We start from the raw sequence: 12102 nt of genomic DNA on the forward strand, positions 1-12102 counted from the left end.
ATACAAGGAGATAATAAGTGACCAGGCACTTGAAGAGTTACTTCGTAGAAGTATTTGCAAGGTGCAATGTGGGCACAGCATTTTTTAAAATAGGCGATTTGTTCCTGGAGGTACGTAGAGGTTTTTTCTCCCAATAAGAGCAGCTTAAATGGAAGTGGAGATAGGAAGAAATTTAAATGATTTGGCTTTTCTCATTTTCAAACATTGGAAGTTGACATCCCGCACAGCGCCCCTCCCCGGACCAGTCACCTAGGGGAATGCCAGCTGAATAGATAACGCCAACAGAGAAAGAAGATCGTGCCCATTCCAATGCTGGCCATGTCCACCCGTCCAGAGCTTCCTGACCTGCTCTTTTTCCTCTTCCCACGCCCACCTAGTCCCAGCGCCCGGGAGGACAAGCCCCGGCGACCCTGCCCCGACCCCGGGCTCCAGCGCTATGTGGACGGCTGCTGTCCAGAGGGTCTGGGAAAGGGAACTAGCGAGCGGACAGGAGGGGCCTCGCCCGGTGGGCGGGGTACGGGGCGGGACCATGGCCTAATCCGGGGGGCGGGAGCTGCGGACGGATTTGGAAAGGAAGCCGGGGCGAAGGGGAGAGGCTGGACCAGGCTGAGGTGGGCGGGTCCGGGGGCGGGGTCACTGGATGTGCCGCCTGCCTGTGTAAGCGGAGCCCGGGGCTAAGCTGGGAGAGGCAGGGCAGAGCGGAGGTGGGTGGGACCTGAGGGGAGGGTCCCTGGCGGGGCGGGGTGCACAGCGCGCTGAGGCTGAGCCCAGCCAGTCTGTCAGCCCGCGGGCTCCAGAGCTGCTTTTCGCGCCGGAGCCCGGGACGCGGCGCCCCGGGGGAGGAGGGCGAAGGGCCGCGGCGATGGCTCCGCCGGGGCTCCTGGAGTCCGCCGTCCTCGCCGCTGCTGTCTTCGTGGGAGGCGCCGTGAGTTCGCCGCTCGTGGCCCCGGGTGAGTGCCCTGTAGCGGGTGGGGCGCGCAGGAGGAGGCGAGGGATCGGGGCTGTAGTCCCGCTGCTCCTCGAGCTGCCCTGGTCCTGGCACAGCCGCGGGATCCAGGCGCTGAACATCTGGCTGTCTGGGGGTGGCCCGGGCCGGGCGCGGCGCGTGGAGATGGCTCCCGTCCCTCCCAGCCTGCTCGGCTCCCGCCTTCCCTCCTCCGAGGACCTGTTACCCCCCGGCCCCACCTCTGAGCTGTCTGGCGTGTAGGGACCCGGCCGGCTCTTGCCTTCCTCGGAAGCCCTTCCGCCCGGGCCCAGCAACCTGGAGCCCTGCGGACCCCTTTCCTGCCCTTGTCCTCAAAGGCCCCGCGAGCGGAAGATCGTGACACCGGGCACCGGGTGCGCTGTCGCCGCCTTCCTCCCCCCTCCTTTTTTTTTTTTTTTTTAATCTTCAAACCTTGAGGAGTTACAATTTCTTTCCTTTCCAAGTTTTCATTTATTTTCGTGGTTGATGGATTCTTGTAACAGGTTGGGGATTTCTGATTTCCTCCCACATATCCTGGATAAATCAGGCTTGGAAAAACGGAAGGCGCGTTTGTAAACTTACCTTTTTGTTTTTCTTCTTTGAGTTGATTCCTGTCACCACAAAAGGAACCTTCTGTGGTCAGAGCAGGAAGCCACCAGCAGAGACGATAAAATGCTGTCCCCAATGATGAACTTGGAGCAGGAGTTTTTAATTGAAATCTAAGAGGGGGTGTAACTTTTACGGAAGTTCTTTCTCACACTCTTGTTTTTATAATTATAGACACCAGGGATTCCTTACCACCGAGCCCCCTCTTAATTGCCACCTTACAGCAGTAGTTAAAAAAAAAGTATACCTTCTTGTCCAGCTGGGGTTACTAGAGCCTGGAATCTTACGTCAGCAAGCTCTTCCAAGCTTGAGCGGCTCCTCTTCAGTCCAAATAATAAGCAATAACTGGAAGCCTTCCAACCATGACTATCTCCTCCATAAAAACACATATACTGCTCTTCACTCCTAAGAAGAATCCACTTGCTTACAGATTTTAAACTGGCTTATCACTCTGGCCTTCACTTTTTTGTAGAAACCAGAATACGTTAGGAAGGGAACATATGTCTCCTGAGTCTTTATTAGCAGATCTGTATTTCCTTCAGCCACCCACCCTGAGGAAATGGCCGCTAGTGACATGTATTATTGGATGGGAGATTTTGGTTTTCACCCTGCATTTCATTGCTGAGACAGGTACATGCATCATCAGGTTCAAATTGGACCCCAGGTTGTAGACAGTACTTAGAGGGCTAGAGTCAGTTGCTCCAGAATTTGAAGAGCTTGACCCGGGAGGGAAACTGTTAAAAATTCAGCCCATGATGCATGTAATCAGTCATAGCAGGAGAAATCATCTGTAGAGTGAGTTTGTGTTTTGATGGATCTTTGAGCAACACACAGCTTTCAGGACTGGAATGTGATGGCAAAACTCTTAATTACACAGTATAACTCTTTAGAAGAATGAGGTATCTAAAAAGGAAAGGGTACAGAGTACAAATGTGCCAGTGTGACTTGAGACCTGTTTTGTGAAGAAAAGATGCCCTGACCAGCCAACATCTGGTCCCCGTGGAATCTAAGACGGTGTTAATATTTGTAGGGAATGTTTTAGGGAAGTAGGGAGAAAGATGGGGAGTAATGTTGAGTGCCTGCTATGTGTCAAGCTTTGAGTTGGGCACTTTATATTCATTTTTATACTAATTTCTCAATTCTGTGAAGTTCTTATTTCCAGTGAGGCACCTGAGGCCCAGAGAGATTAAACAATTGGCCCAACATCACATAGCTAGTGTATCCGTCAGCATTCAGTCCGAAGCGGAATCACTAGGAGGGGAGTGTCTGTGTGTGTGTGTGTGTGTGTGTGTGTGTGTGTGTGTCTATGTGTATCTATATCTTTGATAACCCAGCCTGCTTGATTCCAAAGTTCATTCTCTTTCCACTATACTGCACTGCTCCCCAGAGAGAAAATAGAAAAGAAATCACCTTCAGCCGTCTTGTTGAGATTCTAAGAGAGGGAGTTTAGGACATCATAATATTGTAAGCATGGGGTTATCAGAAGATGGGAAGTAGAGAAAAGAGGGACAGTTAAGTTCACAGTGGGTAGTGGCAATGTCTCTGACTTCCTGCCTAGTAGAAGAATCTCATTAAGCTTCTGTCTTAGTAGCAGCATTTGAAACTATATACCACCAGCACCAGAAGGGATGATTTTCCACATCTTGGCTTATTATGTCTTTTAAGTTCTCTGGTTACTTAGGGCTTAGTTTCTCTGCAGACAATGGGCATGGCCTTTGAGTAAGGAGTGGGCTGAAAAGGACCAGGGGCTGGTGAATGAGAGATGCCCTCTCCTGGGGCTCTGTGGGCTTCCATACAGCCTCCTGATTCCTCATTTAGATGCTAAGGATAAGCTTTAGTAAATTCTGGGTTCTCCTTTGGCCAGGTGGCTGCCTAGCTGTATATGTACATTAATCTTAGTCAGTGGACAGAATGTTTTGAGAAGGCACCCCTTGGAGCTTGGGCTTCCATGCCCAAATTCCATTTAAAGGGAAAATGCAAAATTCAAGGCGTGCCTGCCCTTCCCTATCTCCCCATCCCCACCCCACCCCAGCCCCCAAATAAATTAAACAGACTATTTGGGAGTTTCAGTAGTTGCATTTGAATGAGAGAGACCAAAGCCCCAGGTGATAGAGAAAAAAGTTTTCATTGTTACTTTTTAAAGAATTGTCTCTCATGTTGAAGTTTAATTACACATTGGGACAAAAGAGTAGTTATTTGAAACCCACAAAAAAATGATTTAAATTTTCATTGGTTAAAACTATTATGTTGAGTTGTTTCTGAGAATTTTAGGGCAGTTGCTTCAGAAATTCTAAAGATTTGGTGGGCTGCTGAAAGCAGGGAGAACAGTGAGTCTGGCTAAAATTGGAATCTGCAGTTAGTACACTGTGGGCCCTTTTCGGAGGAAGGAATGCAGTGTTTATTATACCTGTTTTGTGGCAGGCTCTGGTCTAAGTCCTCAGATCATTTAATTCTTACAACATCCTGTCAGCTATATAGTTTTATTCCTCCATGTAGAGATGAGGAAATTGAATTCTGAGAAGTTAACTTGAAAGAGTCACTTACATGTGTAAGTTGGATTTTGACGTTGACTCACATCTATTCAATTCTGAGGCCTATTATTGTTACCAAATCATTTTGTTTTTCTTTAGAGTGAGGAATTTCTTTTTACTGTAACATATTTATAAAGAATCATTAATAGGGTAATGGCATGATAGAGTAGAAAGAGCACCAAGCTCTAAGTCAGAACCCTGGACTTGAAGTGTGCCTGCCGCTTTCGGGAGTGTGGCTTTCTCTGCCTCCATTTTATTGCCTGGAAAATGGGTGTGTGCCAACCCCTATCTTTTTCTGCCTTACTGGCTGCTAGTGATGAGCAAATGAGCTGGTGTCTCTGAAAGGTCTTGGCAAATGGCAGAGTGGTATATATCTTCTATCCTGTGTATCTTTTTTCCTGTATTTCCTACCCAAAGTGCCCATTAGACTAGACTTATAATGTCAACCAAACTGTCTAATAAATGTAGACCACACATGTTTTCATTCTGGAAGTGGTGATGGTTTTGCAGTCATAGGTTCATTGTAAATATATAAAGTCTGGAGTGACACCTCAGATTCATGGGTTTGCTGCCACTGACTGGACTTTTTTAAGGCCAAACCTTTAAGTAGCCAAACCTTTTTTTCCCATTTCTCCTCAGCTAAAATACAGTGCTCTTGGTATTTCTGGATAATTCCCCCAAAGATTTAAAGGTTTGGGGGAAGGGGAGAGAATAGCACTTGATCTCATTACTCCAAGACACTTACTTGTCACTGTCAGCCTATTTCTTTCTGGTCTTCTTTGTATGTATTTTCTACTTGGAGGGGATCATAATGCAAAGATACTTTTTTACCTGGCATTTTTTTACCTAATGTTATACTTAAAGGTTTCTCCATTTCCCTACACACTCACAAAGTGGCTGCATAATATCCCATTACATGGTTCTCTGTCTTCTACCTCACTGTGCTTCCATTTTAGATTTTAGTTTTTGCTAATTATTTTTAAACGAATTTTAAAACTCATTGTTTAGTGAACATCTATGCAAAGCTTTGTCTGGATATCGACGACTTCCATAGAAAATGGGTTCCTGAAAAGGCAATGTTGGGGTCAAAGGTATTCATGTTTGAGGCCATTGATGCCACCAATCTTAGTGACCTGAAGGTTGTTCCAGTTTACATTCTCACAGCAGTGGTCAAAGGACTCACTTTTCATACCGTTGGCATTTTCTCTGAAAAACATATTTGCTAAATTATAAGGCAAAAATTTATACCTTGATTGTTTAAATGTGTATGTCTTTGATTACTAATAGGTTGACTATTTTCTTCTAGTATAATATTTGAGCCATTTGCACATGTCTGTAATCCTTTACGGACAATTCTGAAATCTGAAAAACTCCGAAAACCAAAAGATTTTTGAGGCTTTTTGCATACTTCGTTGGTGGGTGAAACCTAATCTGAACCAGTGTGAATATTGCTAAGTTTTGGCTGCAGTAATATTAATGAGTTTGATTTCTGAGTGTTACATAATGTGTACTAAATGCCTTGTTACCTTTCTAGAATTACAAAGTCTGAATTTCGAGGCACATCTGACCTCCAGGTTTTCAGATAAGGGATTATGGTCCTGCATTTCCTCTTCCGTGACTCATCTGCTCTTGTTTATGGGCAGCCAAATGTAAAACTGCTCAAAATAGTAAAATACCCTATGGAGAGAAAGAACTCCTCAAATGAGTGGCACTTCGTGAAAAGAAGCACTACTTTGGTATTTTAGTGGGGAATCTAATAAAGTGAAGATACTTTGGCAAAGCTGAGGTTTCCTCTGTTCTAGGTGGATTTAGGGATGGATGCCCATTATAATGGAAACTCTGCTTTCCTCTGCCAGTTATTGACACAGCTTTCTTTGTAAGGGAGAAAAGAAACGGAATCCGCCCAAGGGACTTTTTGGGGAGGGAAGGTTGGTAGAGGGTGGTGGATACCCCAGGCAAACTGAGTTCCCGTGCCCAGTCATCTCACCTTGAGGATCCTTGTGCCAAACTTGTTGAACTCAGGGTTCTTCTATCCCCCCTTTGCAGCGCCCCAAGTTTCCTGCCTTCTTGTCTTTGTTCATCTCAGGATCCCAAACAGCTGCCAGCTCTTCCCGACTCTCCCCTCCCCCCATTTTGTTTGCACACCCTTGGGTATAACTGCATTCCAACCACTAAGAAAGTGCCTGTTGTACAGAGGGCAAAGAAATCTTTGAACCACTTTCCTCATCTGTGTTGTGGAGAAAATATGGCAGAGTTGCCTCACTGGCGTCGTTGTGACAATTACATGAGATAAAAATATAAGGGTGCATGGCGCAGTGTTTGGCATGTAGTAAATGCTAAAAAAATATATTATTATTGCTTTGTCCTGAACCAAATACTACCTGTCATAGCTCTCAGATGGGACAAAGTTGCTGGCTGCTCCAGAATTTTCCTCTCTGGTTCTCTGCCATTGCCTGAGGTGTCCCCTGACTCATCTTGCTCCTGAGCCCAGGCTGCTGAGGCTGCGGTGTCATGGGCACGAGGCTGAGGAGGCAAGTTGGGCAGCGCCAAGGTCCCAGGGGAGGAGTAGGGACCAGTGAGCCTGGCAGGGAGCTCTCTCGGGGTGCAGGGGATGTGTGGGGCTGAGCCATTAGCTACCAAAATTAGGCAAGGAAGGAGAAAAAGAAAGAAACCGTTAATCTTTATAAGGGTAGAATGTGGCAGTTTCTTTGGGAAGAATTTTGAAAAATTCACCAACTGGTTTTTCTTTAGCCGGTGGATCTGTAGCTACAGTCACAAAGTTTTGACAGTTTTCCCCTAGGATTAGTGTAATCATCCCATTGACATCCTGTTTGATTATCCAGGGTTGAACTTGTCCTTGTTCATCTTCTCATTGTTCACCGGTGAATGTTATGTTGAAGAAGAATATAATTAGAAATATATACAATATAAATAATAATATATAATATACGATATGTATAATATATGTATAATAAGAAATATATTTAGTCTCTGTCCTCAGTTCGTGACGCAAAGTTCCTCAAACCCTTGGGATTTCCTAAATGATAGGAGTGTCTTTTTTTTGTGAGGAGCCCCCTTTGAGCGTATGCTAATGAGGGGACTTAGGGTGGTGCCCTTGATACCCTCAGGATGGGGCTGGTCACCTGAAGGAGGGTGGGAGTAGAGGGTTGAAACTTTCAGCCTCACCCAGCCACCTCTTCCCAGAGGGAAGGGGAGGAGGCAGGAGGAGGGCCCAAGATTAAGCACTTTAAAAATTTGAATAACAAGACTTGATGAGCTTCTGGGTTGGCAACCTACCGTATGGAGATGTGTGGAGAGTAGCACACCCAGAGGGCACGGAAACCCCACCTCTTTCCCCATCCCTTGCCCTGTGCACCTCTCCCATCTGTCTGTTCCTGAGTTGTGTCCTTTTATAATCAACTGGTGATCTAGTAAGCAGAATGTTTCCCCGAGTTCTGTGAACCACTCTAGCAAATTAATTGAACTCAAGGAGGGGGTCATTGGAACCTTCAGTCTATAGCCAGTTGATCAGAAGTACAGGTGACAACCTGGACTTAGCATTGGCGTCTGACGGATGGGGGCCCGGGGAGTGCGGTGGGGAGTCTTTGGGTCTGAGCCCTTAACTTGTGGGATCGGATGCTCTCTCCAGGTAGTGTAGGAATTGAGTTAGTTGCTTGGTGGTGCGGGGGAAACACATGCTGGAATGAGGAGGTAGAACCCTGTAGCATTAAGGCTGACGATCTCCTCAAAGCTTATTTAGCAGACGAGGATACTGAGTCGGCCTAGCCAGGTCTTAAGGGGGTTCTTTACTCTGTCTAGGACGCTTCCCACTGTGTGAAAGCTGTCTCTCCACTGCAGTGGACCCCGCTTTGCTGCTTCTGGCAGGGTCTACACTTGCACTTGGTCCTCACGCTCGGGGGTCTGGTTTCTCAGCTCTCTGGATCTGGGGTGAGTGGGCCCTGAGAAGAATGACTTTGGCTAACTGACTCCTGAGAGTAATTGTGTTGTTCTTAGTTACGTAATGTTAGCATCAGAGGGGACTCAGTGGTCCTCTTATAGTTCAGCCCTCCCTTTGCAGATGGGGAAGCTTCAGGTTCAGGGGCCTGCAGGAATCAGGAAGGGCCGCAGCCCGTAGTCGAGGAGCAGAGCGTTAGGCTTGGTGACGGAGGGCCTGTGTGTGTGTCTTGGTCACTGTCCAAGGCTCAGATCCAAGCACAGGACCCGGAACAGAGCAGATGCTTAAAAACATTTGAATGAATGAATGAAGGAAAGAAGGAAGGAAAGAAGCCAGGGCTGGAATCCAGGTGTTCTGACTCAGCCCAAGGCATTTTCTTTATAATAAAGCGAAGACTTAAGAAGACTTAACGACTTAACGCTTTCCAAAATCATCCCTAAGTCTTAGCTGTAAGTCTCCTCCCCCCTCTCCCCTCCCGAAATGGAAAGAGGCTGCTTTGTCTGTCAGCCTCTATGGGCTATATTGCTCTGAAAGCCTGAGGCAGAGACTCTGGTCATGGAGAAAAAAAAGAATGACAATAAAAAAGTAAGCAAGTACTGCCTTATCGGGTGAATATGGTGGGACATCAACACATTTGAAAGTGTTAGTGAAAATTTTCAGTGCAAAGGTTTTCAAAACTCAAATCTGTTCGTTAAGTTCTTTTCAAAGACAAACTGAATTCAGTTGTGTTGCTACACCAGTACTTTAAATGCATCTATTAGTTTCATGTATATATATATCATACTTCCAATTTTATAATACTTTATACCTTTCCTTTATACCTCACAGGTTAATTCTTTAAATTATTTACTCATTCAGCAGATTTTAGCCAAGTGCCTTACTGGGGTGCAAGACACTAGGATGAAGTGATGCGAACAAAATAGACACAGTCTGTGCCTTTACGGAGCCAGTGCAGGTTATCAGGGAGGACGATTAAACAAGCAATAATGATAAAGTGTCATTACTACCTCAATAAGGAAAGTATGGCACAGGGCCAGAATACCGGGGCTGGGGGTGGGACAAGAGTTGAGTACAGGTTGAGCAAGACTTTCTAGAGGAAATGAAGTTTGAATTTATAGTTGTAAAAGTGTCGGCATTAGCCAGGTGAAGGGGACACGTGGTTGTGGAACAGAGGAGGTGAGAACGAGCAAAGCCATAGCATTGGTCCCTAAACTTGAGCATGCATCAGAATTAACTAGAATGCTGGTCACAACACAGATAGATCGCTCTCCCCCTCCTCCAGTGTCTGTAGCTCTGGGAAGGGACTGGAGAATTTGCATTTCTAACTGCTTCCCAAATGATGCTAAGTATCTTAACCTGGAAATCCATCCCCTCTTCATGGGCTAGTTGTCCTGTTTTCCTGCCCATCCTTGAAGCTGAGCTCTAGGATAACACTTCCAGGAAACCTTCCTAGGCATTCTCAGTGATTTTATCTCCTGTGAATATACATCTCGAGTCCATGAATACATGTTGGATCTATAGTATGTTATTTAACACAGAATCATAGGCAGTTGTTTCCACTGTGTTTTGTGTTAACTAGACAGCAGAGCATATAAGACACACTCAAATATTTGATTACTTGATCAGGTTTATTTCTTGCAACCTCTAAGAGGAGCACTTTGCTGTATTCTGTTTTGTAGCGATGAGGAAACAGATGTACAGAGGGATAACCAAGACGAAGAGAAGTGAAATGTCTCATTCAAGTCCTAGATGAGGGGAAGCCAAAGCTATATATATGTTCATTGTTCTCAAATGTTCTTTGTTGTTATGTGAAATTGCATGTACTCCATGCTCAGCGCTACCGGTGGAAGGATGGTCTTATATTTATTCACTATTATTATTTTTTTACTTTTTCATTGTAGGGCCATCTACTGAAAGAGAAAAACTAAGGCAGTTTATTAATTGAATGTAGATTTTGTTCTTAGTGGAAAATGAGCGATTATCTAAGGAATTCTTCAGGAATTGTCTGTTTACTTTTAGAGTAAATATTTGAAGAGACTAATTCAATTTACATGTCATTAGATTTCGAAATGATTTTTATAAAGTTTTGGTGTGAGGGAGATATTTTTAAAAATCTATTTCAGTTTCCTGAAAAGACACAGATTAAACAATTATGCCATTACCCTTCTTAAGTGGCCAGCTAAGTTTAGCTGAGTAGTCGGAGATTTATAAAGAACCTGTACATAAAATGTCACGTGATAGGTAAGGGTCACAAAAAAACAACAAATTCTTTTCAATATCAGTAACATGCCAATCCTTCCTCCCCCATGCATATACGAACATAATGTGGTTCTCTGAGATTCCTGTAACGGGTAAAAGTTGGAAGAATTCACTGGGTTTTTTGTCTCACAGTATAACTCGGGAACACTAATTTTCAAATATTCCAACGGCTCTCCATAGCTGGAAGTCTCCAACACAATCATGTGAATTATTCACATTATAAGAAACGGCAGCCCGGAATTTCCTGGCATTGGTGAAGTGGCAGATGGCTAATGGACAGGCATTCCTTCATCTTTCTTTGCATGTTTGTGCTATATAGTTGCATGGCCTGAATGCTTCGGAGGCTTCCTCAATTCTTTCCAACCTCCTCCTCCTCTATTAAAGCAAAACACAAAACACCCACCCATAGGAAGAAGAAAAGAGGCATGAGCTATCGCTTAAAGCCAGATGATAGGGCCAAGGAAGCTGGGTTTTGAAGGTAAAACTCATTTCCCATGCATGATTGCCAAGTCAGTGTCTTAATAGTCTTTGCAGGTAAAACATGTAGATATTCCATACAAACAGCATGCAATTCATTTAAAAATGAGGGCCTTCTTTGAGCTACTGTTAGGTGTTGTGTAGGTATATAAAATGAACAACAAACTTGGTTTCCGTTCTCTACTAACTTGTGATTGAGAAGGGGGAGGAGATAAGCTATGAATACAAATTGTTATAGAATAACAGGGAGGATGTATTTGGTATCATCAGAGACCTACAGACAAAGTGCCACGTGGGATCACAGAGGAGAGAGACTTTCCTTCTGATAGAAGGGATGGAAAAGCCTTGAGAGCCTAAAACTTGGCATTTTAAGCGGACCTTAAAGGGGAGTGTGGGGATGGCAGCCCAGCAAAAGGAACAGTTTGTGCAGAGGTGTGGAGATGGGTCAGGAGAGGTCAGTGCAGACCTGGTGAGACTGCAGAGGGCAGGTTGAGGCTAGGCTGTGGGGCTTCTGAAACTAGGTGCTTGATTGTGCAGGCAGTTGGGGGCTAAGGATGGGGTGCAGTGGAGGATAGGGGGCCAGAAGGGCCCTCAGGCATTGCAGTGTGATGGAAGAGCTCCAGATGCTGAGCTGAGTAAGACCTGAGTACCAGACATGGCCCCAGTACTTTCAACAAGGCCGTTGAGATTGCTGTGCTGTTTCCTCATCTGGAGAAAAGGTGGGGAGGGTTGGGGGTGGGCAGGGAGAGGGGGAGGGAAGGAGAGGGAGAGAGAATGAATATACCTGTTCTTTATACATCTCAAAGTTGTTTGGAGGATCAAACGGATAATATACTCCTTTGTAAGTAATACAAATATGACCCATATAGTGTATAGGTTTAATATAATGCACATGATATATAGATAGAAACAGATTTTCAAAGTTTGCTGGGAAATTAGAATCATGAAGTAAGTGCAGTGTATCGTCTTGCTGGTGTGAAGGCCAGAAAGTGCTCATGAATTGTAAAGGCTAGAGTAAATCCTCTGAAATTGTACAAATCATCTTGCCTCTTGAATTCTTCATTGCTTAACATTTATTTTTAGAGGACTGTTGTGCATGTCCAGCTTTTGCGCTAGCTATTGTTGGTCAAGTTCTCATTGTTTTCTTCTCTCTCTGGGCGAGCCCAGGTCAGGAGGGCAGTGCTGGCCATCAGTGTTTAGGGTCATGTCTTTAAATAAAACACGCAGATCAACACTGCGTTGATTAATAAAACCCTGCTTGGCTAAGGGCTCTATCTCTCCGTCACTTCTGGCAAGTCCGTTTCCTTAGT

The 12102-nt window shown here is 45.1% G+C and overlaps 1 protein-coding gene across 1 annotated transcript in view; it reads left to right on the plus strand.

Moving 5' to 3' along the window:
• The first annotated feature begins 766 nt into the window (after nt 1-766).
• RELL1 (RELT like 1) overlaps nt 767-12102 on the plus strand; it is a 60963-nt gene continuing 49627 nt past the window's right edge. Inside the window, exon 1 of the mRNA XM_068543122.1 lies at nt 767-950. Within this exon, the coding sequence (XP_068399223.1) occupies nt 863-950 (88 nt within the window). The 5' untranslated portion in view covers nt 767-862. The remainder of the gene's footprint in view (nt 951-12102) is intronic.

Source organism: Eschrichtius robustus, chromosome 4 (assembly GCF_028021215.1).
Source record: "Eschrichtius robustus isolate mEscRob2 chromosome 4, mEscRob2.pri, whole genome shotgun sequence".
NCBI classification, from domain to species: Eukaryota; Metazoa; Chordata; class Mammalia; order Artiodactyla; family Eschrichtiidae; genus Eschrichtius; species Eschrichtius robustus.